The following is a 22,158-nucleotide window of genomic DNA, read 5'->3' as shown; positions in this document are numbered from 1 at the left end:
TTAAATACATTTTGGCCTATTAGAACTATACAAATATGGCCCAACTTTGACTTCATAATATCTTCCTATAAAAAAAAAAAAAAAAAAAAAAAAAGATGGACATGGGCAGTTTTCTTGGCTGAGAGCAGTGAAACTGTTTCTGAAAACAAATCAGTAAATGGGCAAATTGTTTTTGAACTTTAGAGAACACTATTCTAAAGAGATGAGTAAATGTGTTCAGTTGTAAAAATGTCATTGCCAAGAGAATTTGAGAATGGATATAAGAATCAGAGATGTAAGGTAACATATCATTACATTAAGATGCTATCATTTCCTGTTAGATATTATGCCATTGTCTACTCTATATCCATATTTTGCTCTGTTTCCCTCCAGAGTACCTATCATCATCTAACTGAAATCATGAAGTCAAGGACTTTTTTTTCTTTACCTCAGAAGCTACATAGTATTTGTCACAGAAGTTCTTCAGATATATTTGTTAATTGAATAAAAAATGAATAAATGTATAAACATGCATATGTACAAATAGAAACCTCTCTGTTATAAATACAAAGTGGATAGTGTTAATGACTGGTATCAATATTGACTGAAATGAAGATCAGATTATAATCAGTCATCATTGTGGGCACTTTCCTTCCATTTCTCACAATAATATAAATTTCTCTATGTCACCTAATATATGTTCATCTTTGTTTATTGCTTGTTTTGGCTTCAAGACATCCCATGGCATGGGAATAAATGCTAAAAAAAAACAAAAAAAAAACAAAACAAAACAAACAAACAAAAAAACCTTATTTAGAGACATGTATCTCTTTTAAAGCTATTTTCTACCATGCTATAAACAACCACATATGTATTTATTTACTGGAGCTCTTCTTTTTATGGACTAGATTCTGAATATTTGGATTTCTTGTTAGATAATTGATCTTACTTTATTGATTGATCTTACCTTAATTTTAATTAATTAAGAGCAAAACTGAATATGTCAGAAGCTGTAACAAATCATAATAGAATTAATTTTTGTCACATTTTCATCAGGACTGGATGTTATAACTTTTAAAATATGCATCAGTCTGAGAATTAGAAATAAAACATGATTACTATTTAATTGGAAGTTCTTTGGCTAAAAGTGAGATTGAGTACTTTTCAAGTTTTATTTTAGGAATTACAGGCTTATCATTGTTTATATTTCTTTAGGTATTTTTGTCTTAATTGCTAAGTTTTAATTTTTTAAGGATTCTTTATGTTACATGTAGGCAAATAGGTTCTAATATGTAAAGTAGGGTCTCACACTATTTTAGTTTCATATAGACAGCTAGCTGCAACATTACATGACAATAAAAATATTTGTTGAATTTAAATACCACTTTTTAATAAATTATTATGCTGGAATATATATGGCCCATGCATTAATTGATATATTCCATTATTTTATTATAACACATTGATCATTTAGTCTTACTCCTTGTAATCAACTGTTTTTTCCATTCTTCCTTCTTATTGTATAATTAGCTTGCTCAGAATTAAGATTTATATCTGTAGCTTTATGGGATTTTTATCTAATTCTCCTTTGCCTCCCAGTCCCTCAAGAGAGCCACATTCTAATTTACATGTTGAATTTGTAAGATTTAACAGGAAATTAGGTCATTTATATCTTATTTTTAATTTTCATAAAAATATCATTTACAAGTAAGTAAGCATGTAGTTATAATATTCCAGTACTTACAGCTAGATTTTTACTTAAATTATTTCCTTCTGAGGATTTTTTCCCTTAATAGTTGGCTGTTTTGTTTTGTTTTTTCCTGTTCTGCTAGATTTCATCAAACATCTAGTTGAGAGAGAGAGCATGAGCAGGGGCTCAATGAGGGGCTTGATATCAGTGCCCTGAGATCATGACCTCAGCCAAAGGCAGACCTTTAACTGTCTGAACCAGCCAGGTGCTGCTCATCAAATATCATTTTAAGTTTATTAATGTGATGATTTTTCTTAACTTGTTGACTCAAGAAACATGTTGATAGAATGTGTGATTTGAAATCTTGATTAGAATTATGTCTAGTCTATCTTCCTGGAACAAGTTTTAATTGTACAAGTAACACTTCACAAAATAATTATTTCTATTGTATAATATTTCTTTAAAATTATACACTTATATAAATTATATTTTCTCTTATAACTTCATAAGCTTAAGTAATTCAGCTTCTGTGGCCTAGAAATATATTATGTCATATAATAAGAATTAAGTGTTTCTTAAAGGTTAAATTGCACTCAGTTAAGAAATGATCTTATCCTAATATTGATGGTAAAATTTTAAGACATTTTAATGAGACCAAAAATTGTGTCCATTTTCCTTCTGTATCCTTAGAGAAACTGGTATTCAAAAAATAGCATATAGGGATCCCTGGGTGGCACAGCGGTTTAGCACCTGCCTTTGGCCCGGGGCATGATCCTGGAGACCCAGGATCGAATCCCACGTCGGGCTCCCAGTGCATGGAGCCTGCTTCTCTCTCTCTCTCTCTCTCTCTCTCTCTGTGTGTGTGTGTGACTATCATAAATAAATAAAAATAAAAAAATAGCATATAAAGGAATGTTTCCTTTATATCCTAAATACTTATCTCATTTATTATTTATAGTAATTCTCTAAGGTTATTATTTCAGATGAGAAAAATTTAAAGAGGTTAAGAAAGTCACCCTTGATCCAGAGTCTCAAAATGGCAAAGCTGTGGTCTCAATTCAAGTGTCCAGGGGTAATGGCCATAGTTCTTTAAAACTTTCGTCATATGTATTTGTATTAATTGCATTTATTTATCAATATGCATATGCTTTCTGAAGGCATAATTTCTCTGACATTCCACATTTGTTCAAAATGAATTCCCCTAAGGCAATCCACTAAGTAGAACTTAGCACATGCCATTATTTTAATGAATTCTTAACGTTAAAAAGACTATAAAAATAAATGAATAAATATAAGCACTTCTACAAACCAGCTATGCTTTTATAATTTTGAATTAACCAGAGATCCATTCACATTTGGCTTTAGGGGAAATCAGGTTTGTAACACTAAGGATCATATTTCATACTCATTCAATAAATCTTTGAGAGTTCAAGTTGATTAATGAATATAAAAAAAACTAAAGATAATTAGATGAGATTGAGCTAAGGGACTTATAAATTGAATACAGAGAAAAGTTTTCTATCCATTCTATTGTTCTGAGTTAATATTTTCAAAATTAGATGCATAAAAATAGTAGTAAAAGCCAAAATGCAAGTGAGAAAAGAATAGATATATGGTATGCATCTTAGCTTTCTTTCTTAGATGAATACATAATATTTAACCAGCTATTCTTATCAATTCACTGTTAGTGAACTGAAAGAGACAGGAACAGAAAATTCCTGAATTCGCTGACTATCCAAAAAAAGTACTCTTTAAGACTTTGGAATTCTTTTTTTCTAAAAAAAAGAAAAAAACAATCAAGAAGGCTTATTTTGAAGACTTTAAAGAGTCAAACAATCTTTCTCCATTTAAAAAATCACAATGTATTTTGCAAATTTTTAAGAACTAATTTATATGTAAATAGGAAGCTCCAGGTATATAATTCTTGAAGTGCTGAGAAGAAAATATGTTACAAAATATCTTCAGTTGGAAAGAAATTACTATGATCTTTAAAAATATTTCAATAAATTACAACTATATTAAAAACACGAAGGAAAGAAAATTAACCCTATAACTGAATATAATAAAAGCAAAAATATCTACAAAGAAAATACATTTATATTTGTTTTAGCCATCCATGTTAAAAGTCATTTAAAGCATTTAATCAGAATGAAAGTTTACATATTAATAATCCAACAAATACACAGTTGAACAATTTATTCAATTTTTGGCACAAGAGGAAAAAATCTTTTTAATATTTGCTATTGTAGGAACAATTATACCATTTTTTTTTTTTTTTACAATTTTTCTATTCTTGGTCAATGAAACATAAAACAGAATTTGTGCTAAAACTAGTTTAATGGTTCTATGAATGTTGGGAAATGTTTTAAATAATTGGTTATACAGAATGGTCTAAGAGGCATTAAGTAATATATTTTTAAAACAATTTCAAATTTGAGTCTTTGAGGTTTTTTAAATGTTTTGTTCCTATTTTCAAAATACACAAAATATGTAATAAGGAAATGGAAAACTTATTTTAAAAATGAAAATTAATACTTGGGAGAAACGTTATAGTCTGTGTTATTAACTCCAAATCGATTAAAGACCTCAATGTAAAATCTAAAACTATATAACTCTTAGAAGAAAAACATAGGTGTAAATCATGACCTTGGGATAAGCAATGGTTACTTTGAACTCAATCAAAATTCAAAATTTCTATTTCTATAAAAAGGGGGATGTGGGACTTGGATAAGGCATACTCAGTTTCTATCTGCAGTGCCCTAGCAGCAGTCAGTCCCAACAATTAGCTTTGCTTATCTGCAGAACCAAGTCATGATACAGTCTGACCAGTGAACCTGGTGGGTTGCGGGTCTGTCTGATTGGGGTCCTCAAGCAAAGAACTTTTCTGGATCTGGAGAATGGTCCAGGAAGCTAGGTAGCCTATCCAACAGCCCCATCTACAGTGACATTTGAACAGAAAACACATTCTGTGGCTTTTCCCATCTGCAGAATAAAACCAGTGGAACCATCTGGCCAGGGGAATGCAGTTCAGTCTTGCCTGATTTGGGTCCCCAGTGATCTGTGCAGGTCCTGAGCCCTATCTTGCTGCACTAGTCAATTAATTTATAGGTCTAACTTCAGATGAGAAGAGTGGCCAATCCTGACTATCTAATGAACCTGAGCAGAGAACCCAGACAAACGTGGAACACATCCTCCAATCTTGTTGAAGCAGAGAAAGAAAGCCAAAAGTTCTATGCAATTCTTCTCAGCCAGTAGTAACTCACTCCCCTGTAACTGATTCAAGAGTTTGGGCAGTGTCTCACCCAAATATAGACATGATAGCCCCACCTGCCCAAAGATATTGTCAGCTGACAAGTCTAGAAACCCAAACTGAGCAGATACCAAACTCAAATGTGCAGATACCAATATGCAGAATGAAGGATCATGAAAAGTCACATAAACATGACACCAGAAAAGAAAAATAATACAGTTTTGATAATTGACCATAAAGAAAGGGAGATCTATGAACTATAAAATAATTCAGAATAATCCTCTTAAAGAAGTTTAGTGAACTATAAAAACACACAAAATTAGGATAACAATGCATGAACAAAATGAGAAGTTCATCAAAAACAAAAACAATGGGAGGTCCTAGAGCTGCAAAATAAATAACTAAACTCAAGAATTCAATAGTTTCAACAGGAGATTCAACCATACAGAAGAATCACTAACTTAGAAGATAGGGCATTTAAAATTAGAGAAACAAAAAGAAAAATAATAAAGAAAACCATTAGGACTTATAAGACACAATCAAAAGAAATAAAATCCACATTATAGGAATTCCAGAGAGAAAAATAAAAAAGAATAAAGTGTATTTAAAGCAATAATGGCTATAAAGTTCCCAAACCTGGGGAGAAAAATGAACATCCATATCTATAAGGCTCAATGTTCCCCAAATAAATTGAACCCAAATAAGGCTATGCTAAAACACATTATAATTGACAAAAGTCAAAGACAAAGAATTTTGAAGCTAGCAAGAGACAATAGACAAGATTCACACAAGGGAACCCCCATAGGACTATTTTCTCAACAAAAAATTTTTAAGCCAAAAGAGAACAGGATGATATACTTTAAATATTGAAATAAAAATGTCAACCAAGAATTATTCATCTAGCAAGCTGTCCTTCAAAAATGGAAATAAAGACTTTCCTAAACAAAAAGCAGACCTTGAATGTACACAGTCTTCAAGACACAGTGAAAGTGTAATTGTACTTATCTTCAAGAAATATTTATTCCAAATAATTACTTGGGGGAAAAAGTTCCCAAGGGAATGAAACATAGGCTTTTGTGCTTTTCTCATGATAATAGGTATTATAAAATTATATAGGGCTAACCACAGGAACATCTTGACAGGGACTAGTCTGTGTATTATTAGTCAAACACTGTGGCTTGCATAATCACAAGATGTTTTCAATTGTTAATTTAATTAGACAATTCTGTCTTGAGAACCAGCAGAATCATTTGGAGTAATTTTCTTTCCTAAACTCTAAATTCTCACTAAACTCTCCTCTATTCACTATTTGATTAAGCTCACAAAATTTATTGCCAAGAACTTCTTTTACAACTAATCTAATGCATGCATTAGAAATCTCCCTAAATAATTAAAGAATACTTAAGAAAAAAATCCAGAAAGTAACTAATGTTCACTTTAAAAAATATATAGTTTAATAAAATTAGAAAATTTGAACATTTAAATTCTGAAAATTTAACCTAGATAAAAGATAATACCCCATTTTAAGCAACCATTCAACCCAGACAGATTTCTCTAAGAGATTATTCAAAATTTTATATGACAAAATATTTACCAGGATTTTTTCCTGATAATTGAAGATAAAATGTACTTTGACCTCACTTTACCAATCCACTTCAAAGATTATTTTCAATAAGACATCCAACACTCTCAGCTGACATTTGGGGCAACTGCACCCCCTAAAGGCCATTTATCACAGAGAAGATGGTCTGCTGAGCTAAACCCACAACTCTTTTTGTCAACCTGAATAATAAATTATTAGATTTGTAGTATAGTGCAGCCCAAAATGAGTATTGTCAAATATGACCCCCTTATCAGTCTATTATTGAATATCAGAAACAGATAAGTAGGGAAAAACACACAGGCAACTAATTTGTCTTAAATTTGAATAAAACTAGAAGCAGACAAACAGCCAAAGATCTAGAAAACAAGTTAGAGATAGAAAATAGAAAATAGATTTTCTAATTCCAGAGTCAGGTTTTTTTTTTTTTTTTTTTTTTACTATATCTTTATGATGCGTATATACATGCATTTTTAACCTCAGTTTATGTAAACTCTTAATTCACTTGACATATTAACTTTATTATGGGCATCTAGTATAGACTATAAAACAATTTGTTGGTTAGGAAAGATGTCTGGATTTAATTCATTTTTTTGATATTAATGAGTCACAGATACTAAAAACATTGAATATTTCTATAGGCCACTTTATATTTTCTCACTATTTACTCTTTTATTGCACATTGTAAAAGAAAATAATACATAACAAAATATTTTAAATAATAAAATGGTCCTCTTCTCCCTCCTGTGCCCTATATTCCTTCCCTCAAAAGTAACCACATAGAACAATTCCTTATGAATTCTTTAAGACTGTTCCCATTATATACATGCATTTTTAGCCCCAATTTATGTGAACTCTTAATTCACTTGATATATTAACTTTATTATGGGCATCTAGTTATGGTCATATTTGTAATGTTATCCTCTATCACATGACTGCATTTCATTGTATGAGTACATCGTAGCTAACTAACAGCCCCTAATTAGTGGACAGTAGACTGTATATCAGTTGGGAATGTCTTTTACAGCAATGCAGGAACTCCCAAATATAGTATTTTAAACAAAAAGTGAAGTTTTTTCATATAAAAAAGTCTCTAGCTGAACATTTGGCAGCTTTGGTTTAATAGGCCCCTTGATATTGGTGCTGATGCCTATGACCTCAAAGTTACAAAATTCTCCAGATCATCATGTCTACATTCAAAGGAAGAAAAATGCATCAGAATTGCCTATCCCTTTCATCAGGAAAGTGAGAATTTTCTTCCAAGCTTCCTTAATACATTTCTGCTTAGATCTCACTGCCAGAACAATATAAAATGGCCACTCCTGGTGGCAAGGAAAGTTGACTGAGGAAGTATGAAATAAATGATTAACAGGTTGGAAATTTTTATTGAGTTAGTCAAATAGTAATGTTTTCCATAGATTGTTCCCATTATTTCTAAACATTTTCACAATGAAAATTTCTGTAAGTATAAATTTATGTCCTTACATAAAGATAGCTGTATGACAAATTCCTCATAATGAGACAGAAACTTGAAAGTAGTAGCAGTGAAAAAGTGTAAAATAGAAGGGAAGGGAAAATGAAAACAAACAAGAGTGGAAGAGAAGAGAGAAGTGAGATGAGGGAAGACAATAGAATGATGATAACTTATGACTAGAGGAAAGTGATATGATGTAAAGCCATCTACAGATTCAATACAATCCCTATCAAAACACCAATAGCTTCTGCTATTGAATGAAACTGGTCCACTTTCTTACACCATACACAAAAATAAACTCGAAGTGTATGAAGACCTAAATGTAAGATCTCAAACCATAAAAAGTTCCTAAAATATAGGCAGTAAATCTTGGATATCAACCTTAGCTTGGATATCAACATATTTATAGACATGTCTCCTCAGGCAAGGGAAACAAAAACAAAAAGGAACTATTACAACTACACCAAAATAAAAAGCTTTTGCACAGAAAAGGAAACTATCAACAAACAAAATGGCAACCTGCTGAATAGGTAAAGATATTTACAAATATAAGTGTTGGTATCCAAAATATATAAAGAACATATACAACTCAACATCAAACATACACATAAAAAAACAAAAAATAAACAACCCCCTAAAACACAAATACTCCAGGTAAAAAAAAAATGAGATGAGAATCTGAATAGACATTTTTCTAAATAAGACATCCAGATGGCCAATAGGCACATGAAAAAATAATCACCACTACTCATCATTAGGGAAATGTGAAACAAAATGGCAATAAGATATCACCTCACATCTCTCAGAACAGCTATTATCAAAAAGATTGAAACAAGTGCCGGCAAGCATGTAGAAAAATAGAAACTCTCATGCACTGTAGGTAGGAACATAAACTGGTGAAACCACTGTGGATAATAGTATGGAGGTTCTTCAAAAATCTAAAAAATAGGGTAGCCCTGGTGGCGCAGCGGTTTAGCGCAGGTCCCACATCGGGCTTCCTGCATGGAGCCTGCTTCTCCCTCTGCCTATGTCTCTGCCTCTCTCTCGCTCTCTCTGAATGAATAAATAAGTAAATCTTTAAAAAAAATCTAAAAATAAAAACGCTATGTAATCAAATAATTCCACTACTGAATATTTACTCAACCTCCCCAAAAAAGCACTAATTTAAAAAGTTGTAGGTACCCCTATAATTATTAAGACATTACTTACAAAAGCTAAGATATAGAAGCAATCCAATGTCCGTTGATTAGATGAATAAATAAGATATTATATATATATATGGAATACTACTCAGCCATAAAAAGGATGGAATCTTTCCATTTGCAGCAACATAGATGAACCTAGAGGATATCATGCTAAGTGATATAAGTCAGGCAGAAAGACAAATACCATATGATTTCATTTATATGTGGAATCTGAAAAACAAAAGAAGAACGATAAAAAGAAATAGCTCCTTAAATGCAAAAAACTGGTGGTTGCCAAAAAGGAGAAAGATAGGAGGATGCATGAAATAGATAAAAGAGATTAATAGGTACAAGGTTCCAGTTACAAAATAAATATGTCATGGAGATAAAAAGTACAGCATAGGGGATATAGTCAATAATATTGTAATAACATTTTATGGGGACAGATGATGACTACACTTACTGTGCTGAGCATGAAGCATATTATTGTCAAATCAGTATGTTGTACATTTGATACTACTATAACATTGTGTGTCCATTATACTTCAATGAAAAAAAAAAGACTGGAGGAAAATAGCTGAGGTTGATATAAATTAAAGGTAATATAACTTGTCTAGTTATCTCATACATGTATTTACTTTCAAAAGTCAGCTATCCACCGTCACAAATTTGCTATCTGCTGAACTGTTCCTTCCTAATATTATCTCTGAATCCACCCTTTTGTAGGAGCCAGGACATGGTACTTAGGTAAATGCAAATTAACATAATAGTGGAATATTATTTTATATCCATCAGAATGGCAAAGCTTAAAAATAAAAATAAAAAATTATCACCACTGGGAAACAAATGGGGAAAGGATATGCTTCTAACCTGTTGGTCAAAATAAAAAGTATCAAAGACTTCTTGAAAAGCTCTCTGGCAATGTATTTAAAATAAATACATTATAGAAGATGATAGATATAGATAGGTAGGTAGGTAGATAGATAGATAGATAGATAGATAGATAGATAGATAGATGATAGATAGATGATACTTTTCAACATTCCTTAAAGAGGAATTATAAAATAATATATTAACTAGGATGTTTACTAAATCTTTCTCAATAGTGGCAAAACTGACAACAAAGTGAATTTCTATTTATAATAAGTGGTCCATAAAGTATAACACATTCACACTACGGAATGTATGCATCTAGGAAAGCTAGAGGAGATCCTTGCAACAGGAAAACTAGAAAATTCACAAATATGTGGACATTAATATGCTACTGAAAAACCAATGGAACAAAGAAGAAATTTAAAAAAATTGACACAAATAAAAACGAAAACATAATAAAATGCATGAGACGCAGAAAAGCAGTGTTAAAAGGGAAGTTCATAGTGATAAATGCCTACATTAAGGAAAAAATAAAAGGACTCAAACAACCTAACCTTATACCTCAAAGAACTAGAAAAAGACAAATACATCCCAAAGTTAGAAGTAAAAAAACAACAAAAAACAAAGTGAAAATAAATGAAATAAGCACTAAAAAGAAAATAGAAAATATCAATGAAACTAAGAGCTATTTCTTAAATTAAATTTTTATTTTATTTAAATTCAATTTGCCGACATATAACACCCAGTGCTCCTCTCATCACATGTCCTCCTTAATGCCCATCACCCAGTTACCCTATTCCTCACCCACCTCTCCTTCTACATCCCTTTGTTTCCCGGAGTTAGGAGTTCTAAAAGCTATTTTTCGAAGTAATAAACAGAGTAGACAAATTTTTAGCTAGACTCGTCAAAAAAGAGATGAATGTTAACTGATAGCACAAAAATATGAAAAGATCATAGGAGACTACTATGAACAATTATATAGCAAATAATTAGACAACTGAGAAATGAACAAATATCTAGATCAATACAACTTACCAAATTAAATCCTGAAGAAAACAGAAAATCTGAGCAGAACAACCAAAAGGAAAGAAATTGAACCAGTAATCAAAAACCCCCCAACAAAGGTCCAGGACTAGATGACTTTACTAGTAATTCTACCAAACATCTAAATAAGAATTAATACAGATCCTTTTCACATTTTTCCAAAAATTAGGAGAAGAGGGAATACTTCCAAATCCTTTTCTTTCTTTTTTTTTTTGATGAGGCAAATATTTATTTTATATATATATATACATTATATATATATATAATTTAAATTGAACTTCAATTTAAATTGAAGTTCAATTTGCCAACATATAACACTCAGTGCTCATCCTGTCAAGTGCCCCCCTCAGTGCCCATCACCCAGTCACCCCATCCCCCCACCCATCTCCCCTTCCACTACCCCTTGTTTGTTTCCCAGAGTTAGGAGTCTCTCATGTTTTGTCATCCTAATTTCTCCCACTCATTTTTTCTCCTTTCCCATATAATCCCTTTCACTAACTTTTTATATTCCCTATATGAGTGAAACCATATAATGATTGTCCTTCTCTGATTGACTTACTTCACTCAGCATAATACCCTCCAGTTTCATCCACATCGAAGCAAATGGTGGGTGTTCATCATTTCTATATATACAATGGAATATTAGTCAGCCATTAGAAATGTCAAATTCAGGGATCCCTGGGTGGCTCAGTGGTTTAGTGCCTGCCATTGGCCCAGGACATGATCCTGGAGACCAGGGATCAAGTCCCCCATCAGGCTCTCTGCATGGAGCCTGCTTCTTGTTCTGCCTATGTTTCTGTCTCTCTCTGTCTCTGTCTCTCATGAATAAATACATAGACTTAAAAAAAAGAAAGAAATGCCAAACTCATTTTATAAGTCTAGATTACCCTGGTACCAATACCAAACAAGGTCCCTATAAGAAAAAAATATTATAGGCCATATCGCTGATGACATAGATCCAAAAACGCTTAATAAAAAATTAGCAATCCAAATGCTACAATACATTGGAGAGATTATATACCATGATCAAGTGAGATTTTTATTTAAAGATGCAAGGATGATTCAACATCCACAAATCAAAGTAGTGTCCCACATTAACAAAATACATAATAAAAATCATGTGATTATCTCAATAGATACAGAAAAAACATTTGACAAAATTCAACATTCATGCATGATAAATCCCTCAATAAAGTGGGCCAACATGCCTCAATACCTCAATATAATAAAGGCCATATATGATAAACCCATAGCTGACATCACAATAGTGAAATATTGAAAGGTTTTCCTTTCAAATCAGGAGGAAGATGAGGATGCCAACTCTCACCACTTTTATTCAGCATAGTACTGGAAGTCTTAGCCAGAAGAATTATCCAAAAAAAAAAAAAAATCATCAAATCAGGAAGGAAGAAGTAAACCTGTCTCTATTTGCAATTGATATATATATATATATATCTGTGTGTGTGTATAAAATACTACCATTTGGCATATATATATATATATATATATATATATATATATATAGCATATCCACATTATAGAACATTTGCATCTATTAAAACTAGAGAAGATTCAGAAAGATCTCTATAAAATATTCAATAAAGAATTTAGGCATAGGAAAGGTAGGTGTTGATCTAAAATTTTTTATTTTAAAAATAAAATACTGAAAGTGTGTGTAATATGTGCATAATTTTATAACCATGAAGTATGGGTAGAAATATGGAGGGATTTATGTGAGCTTTGTCAATGAGTTGTGGAAGGAAGGGGAAAAAAAAGGAAAATAATGAGGACAGAGACTTCCATAAAATGTATTTGTAAGTATGGTATCTAATTTCCAAAAATGTCCTAATAAACCGTGCCTCAGAGTGTTTACAGATATGTGTAAATCCCCTCCCCTTAAAACTGGGCTAGACTTTGTGACTTGCTTGACCAATGACAACTTACAGGGTAATATCCTCAGACTTCCAAGGCCAAGGCATAAACCTTACAGTTATTGACTAGGCCTCCTGGTAACTAATTCTTGGGATGCCACTTCTCAAAATATAAACCACCAAGTGAGAAATGCAGGCCACAAGGGGAGGTTGTGTGTGAACATTTTGTTCAGCAGCTCTGGCTGAGCTCCCAGTGTATAGGACATCAATGTCCACCATATCAAAGAGAGGTCCTGGATATCTAGCCTAAGCGAGGCTTCAGATGGCTCCAGAACCCCCAACCATCTGACTCACCACATGAAAGACCCCAAGCCAGAACTGATCAGCTGAGCCTCATCAACAGCATAAATGTGAGAACTAGGGCAGCCCGGGTGGCTCAGCGGTTTAGCGCCACCTTCAGCCCAGGGCCTGATCCTGGAGACCCGAGATCGAGTCCCATGTCGGACTCCCTGCATGGAACCTGCTTCTCCCTCTGTCTGTGTCTCTGCCTCTCTCTTCTCTCTCTCTCATGAATAAATAAAATCTGTTAAAAAATTAAAAAGTGAGAAATTTAAATATTTACTAGGATGTTATTTTTTAAAGTGGGGAGGAGACTTGGTTTTCATCTAGTTTAAAAAAAAAAACTAAAAGGAAGAGAATTTGGTGAATATGACATATTAAGGATAGAATGGTTTTGGAGTTAGGCAGATCTAACTTGATGGAAATCCTCCTCTACTTCCTCCCAGTTATCGAGGTTTCTTTAACTTCAGTTTTCCCACCTGTCAGTGAGGAAAATACTACCATTTGGTATGTAACTCGATAGCAAAATCAGGGCAATTTATTGTTGAATTCTCCGAAAATTCCTCTGCAACATCATAATCACACATGAGATGTAGAATATTGGAACTAAGACAGATGTTAGGTGTAATATGCATTAGCATCTTGTTAGTGGTATTCTTAACAAGTCTATTTGGGTATTTCAACTCTATTTGGGTATACCAACTCCACACTGCCTTGATTATAGTATGTTTACAGCAGGGATTTTTTTGTGTGTGTGGTTTTGTTGTTGTTGTTTGGTTCAGTATGACAAAATAAACCTTATTAATCTTTCCTTTAAAGATTACTTATAAGATTCACATATTAATTCATCTATATTATTTTCCATTTTCCACCCACCCCAACAGATCAACAATATAAATACAAAAAAAATAGATTTTATTTGCATTCAATTACACTTAGATATAATTTTATAAAAAACATAACATTTGTCATTAACATTTTTATTATATAAAAACATGTCAACCAAGAAAGAATAATCCTAATTAGAGATAGTAAGATTAAATTATATAAGTAATAAATGAGCATGGACCTTAATGGATGAGTGTATTTCTAATAGGAATGGCATCCTAGGGGAAAAAAGGGGAAGCAAGTGGTGAAGACCTTATAAGTTATGTATATATGGGCTGATTTATATTTGGCCAAAGAACTACATAACAATTTAAAAGTAAATGAGAGAAAAAGAAAAAAAGAAGAAGTGAATGAGAGTCAATACTCATTTTCCAATAAACATGCACCTTTCTCCATAGATTAATAACAGATTGTCCTCATTTTGGGGAGAAGTTGAGGATAAAAAACAAACTTAGCACATTGTTTATTTTAAGACATTTTACTATCTTATATCAATAGGTTAACATCACAAAAATTGCCAGTTTTTGTTTTGCATCATTTTATTTCTTTCCATCCAATGAAACAGATTTAATGACTTTTTCAAGTTTTGTGAATATGCTTTCAATATCAATTTGTATTTTAAATTTGTTATTTTATGGAGGAATTATATTTTTAAAATATTTTATATAAGTGTATTAAGATAATTTGTATGGAAAACTGCATAAAACAATTGCTGTTATTAATTTCAAATGAGTATAGCACATAAAAAGCATAGGAATTGGGGCACCTGGGTGGTTCAGTGGTTGAGCATCTCACCTTTGGCTCAGGGCATGATCCTGTGATCCTGGGGTCAAGTCCCACATCAGATTCCCCACAGGGAGCCTGCTTTCTCCCTCTGCCTATGTCTCTGCCTCTTTATGTCTCTCATGAATAAATAAATAAAATCTTTTCAAAAAAAGCATAAAAATTGTTGCTGTGCTTTTTTTATACCTTAAGAGTATTGAGAAGTTCCAAAGTTTGATTGTAAGAGAAAAAAAATTTGACAAAATGTTAATAAATATATCTTTATTTTTCAAATCAGTTTATTAGCAAGAAATCTTCATGTTTTTCAATATCTCATTTAAATGTTTTTTAATTGGAGCATCTTCTAGAACCTGGAAAACACTTGTTTTTGCTTACCGTCTTTTTATATCACTCCTATGAAATGCTGATCTCATTAAAATGAGACTGTGTGTTAATGTACAATTACATCACATAGAGAAGATCATTGTTAATATTCAATGATCTCACCAATTTTTATAAAAGGATAACATCTACTAATTTAGTAAAGTGTTCTTACTTTGACCATCCCTCTGTTTCCACTGTGATAAATCGAGAATTCCCAGAAGCCCCAGAACATAACAGATTAACAAGAGCAAAAGCTTTTTCTAAAGTTATTTAGTAGTGTAGATGCCTAGTGGAATCAATGAGAAAAATTAATCCTGACTCAATTTTTTAAATGATTATTTCTTCATTCATTCATTCATTCATTCATTCATGAGAGACACAGAGAAACAGAGGTAGAGGGAGAAGCAAGTTCCCTGAGGACTCCAACCCAGGACTCGATTCCAGGACCTCAGGATCACAATCTGAGCTGAAGGCAGACACTCAACCACTGAGCCACCCACACATCCCCTAACTCAATTTTTAAAACAGGGAAAATGTATCCATTAAGACAGCTGTGTTTATATGTGTAGTCATTACCATTTTTATTTCTTCATAACTTTTTAGAGTGAATTTGACTATGAATGGATGGGAAACTATGGGATGAGGACAGAATTTAGAAACTTGATCTATCTACCCGCTTACTAAATTCAGTATTTTCTTTGCCAGCCCATTTCCTGGGTATTTGCAAGACAGATAAGAGGTAGAAAGAAACAAATTGAAAATGACACAGATTTCCTCCAAAAGATCAAGGAGCAAATAGAAGCAACTGAAGGGGAAGAAAGGACAGAGCCCAAATGGAAAGGATTTTAGAGAGTGATGAGGGAGAAGGAAAGTGGTTTAAGAGAGCATCTGTCACTCACATGAAGGTTACTGATAATGACTGAGACAGAGACAACAATTTAAAAAGTGCTTCAATATATACCAAGAATGTATGGTTTGATCTTAAAAAATATATCAGGACATCGATAACCTTTTGAATGAAAGTCAGTTACCATAGTGTGTTGGACTATGTTGTACTGAATGTGCCTTTGTACACTGCTGGATCACATGAGTCCCAATTTTGTAAACCTTTCTTTCTTGTGTGTGCATGTGTTTAGCTGACAATTGTGAATTAGCAATAACAGCATTTGTAGTTATTATAAAAGGTGAAAGAAGGGAAAAAAGGAAAAAAGAGAAGTAGGATTACTTTGGGACAGGAAAGAATAAGATATCAAACATGAAACACTTTTCAAATGTGAAATACAGTTATATATCAAACTCAGAAGGGCATTTAGAAATACAGCTTTTATAATCTACTGGTATGTAATGTTTTGAACTCCACCCCTAATTTTGCTGCTTGCTTGACTTTGTTCACAGACCAATATCTGTGCCACTTTAAACCAAAGAAAATACTGAAATAAAAATGATAAAAATGATATAAGGACTCCTTTGTCATCTTTGGATACTAGAATAAATGTTAATGGGAAGAATATTGACATGAAAAACACATAACCTGTAACTTCCTCATCTTTTTTTCATTTTTGTCTAGGAACTGCAAGAATAATTGTTTTATAGTTTTTAGTAATCTCCTTTTTTTTCTAACTACAGTTTCCAGGAAAGGGAAAAATATGTGTATCTGATGTTTCTCTTTAATGAAGTTTTAAAAATACCAAAGTCAAGGTGTTCATTCATTCATTCATTCATTCATTCATTTAAGAGAAGAAGTGGGCAGAGGGAGAGAGAGAATCTCAAGCAGACTCCCCACTGAGCACAGAGCCCTACTTGGGACTCAATCTCAGGACCCTGAGTCATGACCTGAGCAGAAATCAAGAGTTGGATGCTCTTGATGCCCAACTGAGCCACTCAGGTGTCTCTCAAGGTGTTCTTCGGTACTGGAGAAAGAACTCCCAGAAGTGTATGCACTTTACATTTTATATGACCCATTCTTTTTCCTCTTATAGAGGGGCTACGTGTGTAATCATTGTGTTAAGATGGACATTGGCTTGAATTCCAGCACAATTCCATATTAACTGCGTTTTATCAGGCAGGTTGTTTAATCTCTGTGAGCCTGTGCTACAGGAAAAATCAAACTAGATGGCAAAATATGCCAGATGGAGATGGAGATGGAGTCCCAGATGAGTGAACTCTGAAATAAGGAAGAGCTGGGTTTGAATCCTGACTCCAGTACTAGCAATAATGTGATCTTGTGCTGGGCACTTGTACTTTCCAAACCTCTTTCCTATCTATGAAATATTAGAAATATTAATGAAATTCACATCTTGAAGATTTCTGTAAATAATCAAAGAACACATATATGTGCTGTATAATAAAGAATCACTCTGGTCTTTTTCTTAATTTCTGAGAGATGACTCTATATCCTTGGAAATCTTCCAAGTGACAGTAATGTCTTTGTTACTCATGGTGGGCTCCTCAACAGGAATGTATTTATGCTATAGGAGAACTCAGTACAGGAGCTTGTCACCCCAAAAAGACCAACCATGTGATTATAGGATTGGAGCTTTCAGCAGGTGATATCAGCCTTGCCAAAACTAGGGAGGTGGGAAGAACTGGAGATTTGGTTCAATCACATGGCCAGTGGTACAATCTGTCCTGCCTATATAATAAAATCTCAATAGAAACTCTGGATGCTATAGCTCAGTAGCACTTCCTGGTTAGTTAACACACTGATGTACCAGCAGAATGCTACTAGGTGGGCACATCCTGATTCCACAGGGAAAGGACAGAGAAGCTCTGCATTTAGGATCCTCCCATACCTTTCCCTTTGTGTCTCTTCATTTGATTTGTCCTGACTTGTATCTTTTATAATAAAACTATAATTGTAAGTATAGTGCTTTCCTGAGTTCTGTGTCATCTTATTGAGTCATCAAACCTGAGGGAGTTATGGAAACTACTGGATTTGCATAGTTGGTCAGAAGAACAGGTACCCCAGAACTCATGACTGCATCTGAAGTGGAAATAGTCTTGTTAAGGACTGGGCCCTTAAATCTGTGGAGTCTGAGTTAACTCTGGGTTGGTAGTGTCAGAGTCACAAATGTAGCATCTACCTCATAGATAATTATTGATGGTAACTATTAGTATTAGTGTTCTTATGAACAAAGCAAAGAGAATCAAATACAAAGCAGGTAACTTCTAAGATAGTTCCAATTCTGTAATTGGGTAATGCTTTCAAATTTAATATTCTTTATGTTTACTTATGAATTGAATAAAAGTTAATCATTAAAGATTATAATTTTACAATATTAAATTTTGTAATCATTTACAAAAACAAAAATACATATTATTTTATATTTTTAGTGTGAGATTTTTTGCTACAAAATTTTAAACACTTCTAAAAACTCAAGATAACCTGACTTAGGTTCCAAACTCTGTATAATTATTTATGTATTTCCAAAAACAGCTTACTGACAAATTCACAGGACTATTATTTTCATTTCTACACTAAAGAAATAACAGAAGAATAATAACAGAGAACAGAATAACAGAATAACAGAAGAATAATATTCTAACAGGCAGTGCAGTTGTTCAAGTTATACGTTTAAGTGTGGTAACATACAAAAGTCTGCAGAATAAACAGCTAAGTGGCTCCAGCATATATAACACAAAGCAGCTATGCCATTTCTTCTATAGAAATGATACATTAAAGAGAATATCCCAGGGCAAAACTAAATCAAATCTCCCTTTCTACATAGATTTCTTCCATCACAAACAGAAGACAAGATTTCTTTAAAAATTACTATTTTCAGTGCTCAGTTACATAAATAAGTAAATGCTCCTATACTTCCAAAACACACACTATTCTATTCTGAAAACATCAAGTCTAAAAAATATATTAATTAAGCAACAATGATTTCACCTCAGACCATGTCTCTTGAATAAATAATCTTAAATGTTGAGAGCCATTAACCTACTGTTTCATTAATATCCAGGAAATGACTCCAAGCCCAGTCGTTATAGATATTCCATATCGAATTTCAAGAATCAGTTGGATAAAGTGACATGGCATTGACATAATTCTAAGCATACACATTGTGTCATAAACTTGGCATCAAAATACATATTTTCCAGAATCATAATTGTGATGCAATTATGAGGAATTCAAAATCATAGATTTTTTTTCACTCTTGTTTTCTGTATAGAAAGATTTTGTAAAACTGTCTGGGTTTATTATTTTATGTAAAAAGGTTTTACATAATAGACAAACTTTGTTCTTTTTTTTTTTTTTTTTTTTTTTTTTTTTTTTTTTTTTTTTTTTTTTTTTTTTTTAGAAACTGTTTATTTTCCGTCAACCTTATTTCCATTCTGTTCCTTCTGTGGAAGAGCAGCTTAAGACCACTCAGTGGTTGTTCCTACCCATTCAGTGGCCTGAGCAGTGGGAGCTGCAGACCAATCTTCAGTGGCTGGCTGAGCGCTCCAGTCTTCAGTAGGGAACTGCTGAATAGGCACAGAGGGCACCTGCACGCCTTCAGACCAGTCTGCAACTTCAGGCTGAGTAGCAGTGAACTCAGGAGCTGGAGCCGTCCATTCACCCTGAAATTCCTCCTTAGTTACAGCCTTTTCAGCAGCAGCCTGTTCTTCCTTTTCAATCTCTTCAGGATCTCTGTAGAAGTAGAGATCAGGCATGACTTCCCATGGGTGCTCACGGGAAATGGTGCCACGCATGCGCAGGACTTCCCGGGCTAGCATCCACCACATCAGACCCACTGAGTGAGCTCCCTTTTAAGGACCTCATTGCACGATTCATCAAGTTGCTCTGAAAACCGAAAAAGCCCAGTAATGCCTGAGTCGCCCAAATAGTTAAGAAATATGGAGAAAAACAGAAAACACAGACCATCTAAAAAACGGGTTCTCCTTAAAGCTCTGACATATCTGAATTCTACTTGTAGCAAGAATTACTATCAAACTCCACTCATTGGGCCAGAGACCCTTGTGGTGTTAGCGAAAAGACTTGCCCCTCATGTAGCACACTACCTACACTTGTGAGTTCATCGGCCAGCCAGTGGCCTCAACAAACTTTGTTCTTAATTAGGGATTTCTTAGTTGACTTTACCTGAGAATGAGAGATCTCACTAAAAGTGTCTTGGTAACAGAGAATATTAGCTGGAACAAGAATAACCCTGTGGTCTTCAACAATTTGATAAATCACTCATTGTTCTTTGATGTTACATGGGGTCCATCGTAGTGATCTTTCACAATACATTAAGATTATGACTATGCTTGAATATTGTGTAAGACATTGACAGAAATTTGGAAATATTCAGAGTTCATGATGAATGAAAATGAATTTTAAGGATTATAGAATATCTACATCAACTGCCAGAATACACTTAATATTGTTTACAAAAAAGTGACTGAAATAGCAAGGAATTATTGATTTGCATTAGTTGTAGTAAACTGAGAATAAGAAAAATAACTTACATATTATATTTCCTATCTCTCATTGAGTAATCTTGCTTAAAAAACTTAATTTCTACCCTTCCTTACAATATACCTTCAAATCTAAATGAACTTTTTAGTATGCCACCAGCAGAATTGCCAAGATGGCAAATTGTTTTATTACCCCTATAGTTCTAGGATGCTATCCAACAAAATACTACCCAATAATTCATATATTAAAAATAATTTACAAAGGGGTGCCTGAGTGGCTCAGTAGGTTAAGCATCCAACTCTTGATCTCAACTAGGTCTTGCTCTCAGGGTCATAAATTCAAGCCCCGTGTTAGCCCAAAAACTTAAAACTTTTTTCTGTAAATTTTCACAATGGCTACTTTAGAGGCTCTTGTGAAAAATTCTTTGCTTTCAGATATCTCAAAAGGCATAGGAAAAAGGACAAGGTTTAGTTACCATTCTAGTTTGATCTTCACTCCCCCACACTGCACTGTACTTGAGCTATTCTCAGCAATTTTTAACCCTGTTCCTTCCTCATGCTTTTGTATATTACTTACTGTTCTTGTTGATGCTGCTCCACTGCCTGAAAGAGCACCTTGCTCCTCCTCCAGAGGTGGGCCATTTATCTGCTCATATGTAACCCACTTCCTCCAGAAAGCCTGATTTGAACACAGGTGTTCTGTGAGGGGCTTCCCTATTCACTTCCATCACATGCTCTGTCACAAGACTTTACATGTGGTACATAGTTATTCAGTCACTTGAATGAGCTCTGAGTTTAGCAAGGTCAAATACTACTTTCTCTATATTCTTGGCACGTAGCATAGAGTCTGTCAAATATTTGTTGACACCTGTTGGTTTTAAGGCACAGTTAATCAAAATAAAGTCAGTTCTTAACCTCAAGATGCTTAGTGGATTTATAAAATTTAAGAACTCAGAAACTAAATTTCTAAGACAAAAGAAATTAAGCATACCCTTTGTCCTTATGTCCTATAGTTTAAGTAGATTGTATCCTTTTTCAGGATACAAATATATCCCAGACAGAATGTTCTTATTTCAAAATAGTAAAGAGAACGTACATATGAATAGCGCAGTTTAATAGTAAATGGTTCTAAAAATATGCAATACTAATAACATTACATTAATAGTATTCTATTTTGTTTAACACTAGACCAAATTGAATCTTTGAACATTTAAAAAATATTTTAAAGTGTTTATTCATTTTTAGACAGCAATTCAGAATATGCCAAAAAGTCTATCAAATTCTCCAACCCAACAAAGTCACCTAATTTCACCTCAGAAAATATCTAGCAAGTAAACTCAAGAAATATGTAATGAAAACAGTACAAGACATGAATAATGACAAAAAATGTTAATTTTAATGGTTTATTCACATTTAC

General features: G+C 33.1%; 1 protein-coding gene and 1 pseudogene across 1 annotated transcript; both read right to left on the bottom strand.

The window, feature by feature from the left end:
* Positions 1 to 19,665: 19,665 nt before the first annotated feature.
* Positions 19,666 to 20,111, bottom strand: LOC125753655 (40S ribosomal protein SA-like). Its single transcript, XM_049101341.1, has one exon. The coding sequence runs from the start codon at positions 20,067 to 20,069 to the stop codon at positions 19,701 to 19,703; it is 369 nt and encodes a 122-aa protein (XP_048957298.1). The 5' UTR covers positions 20,070 to 20,111; the 3' UTR covers positions 19,666 to 19,700.
* Positions 20,112 to 20,252: 141 nt separating this feature from the next.
* LOC125753683 (small nucleolar RNA SNORA62/SNORA6 family) lies at positions 20,253 to 20,398 on the bottom strand (annotated as a pseudogene).
* Positions 20,399 to 22,158: the final 1,760 nt, after the last annotated feature.

Source organism: Canis lupus, chromosome 25, assembly GCF_003254725.2.
Source record: "Canis lupus dingo isolate Sandy chromosome 25, ASM325472v2, whole genome shotgun sequence".
In the NCBI taxonomy this organism is placed as follows: domain Eukaryota; kingdom Metazoa; phylum Chordata; class Mammalia; order Carnivora; family Canidae; genus Canis; species Canis lupus.
Note: the sequence above shows the minus strand (reverse complement) of the source record. Positions and strands in the feature narration are given on the sequence as shown.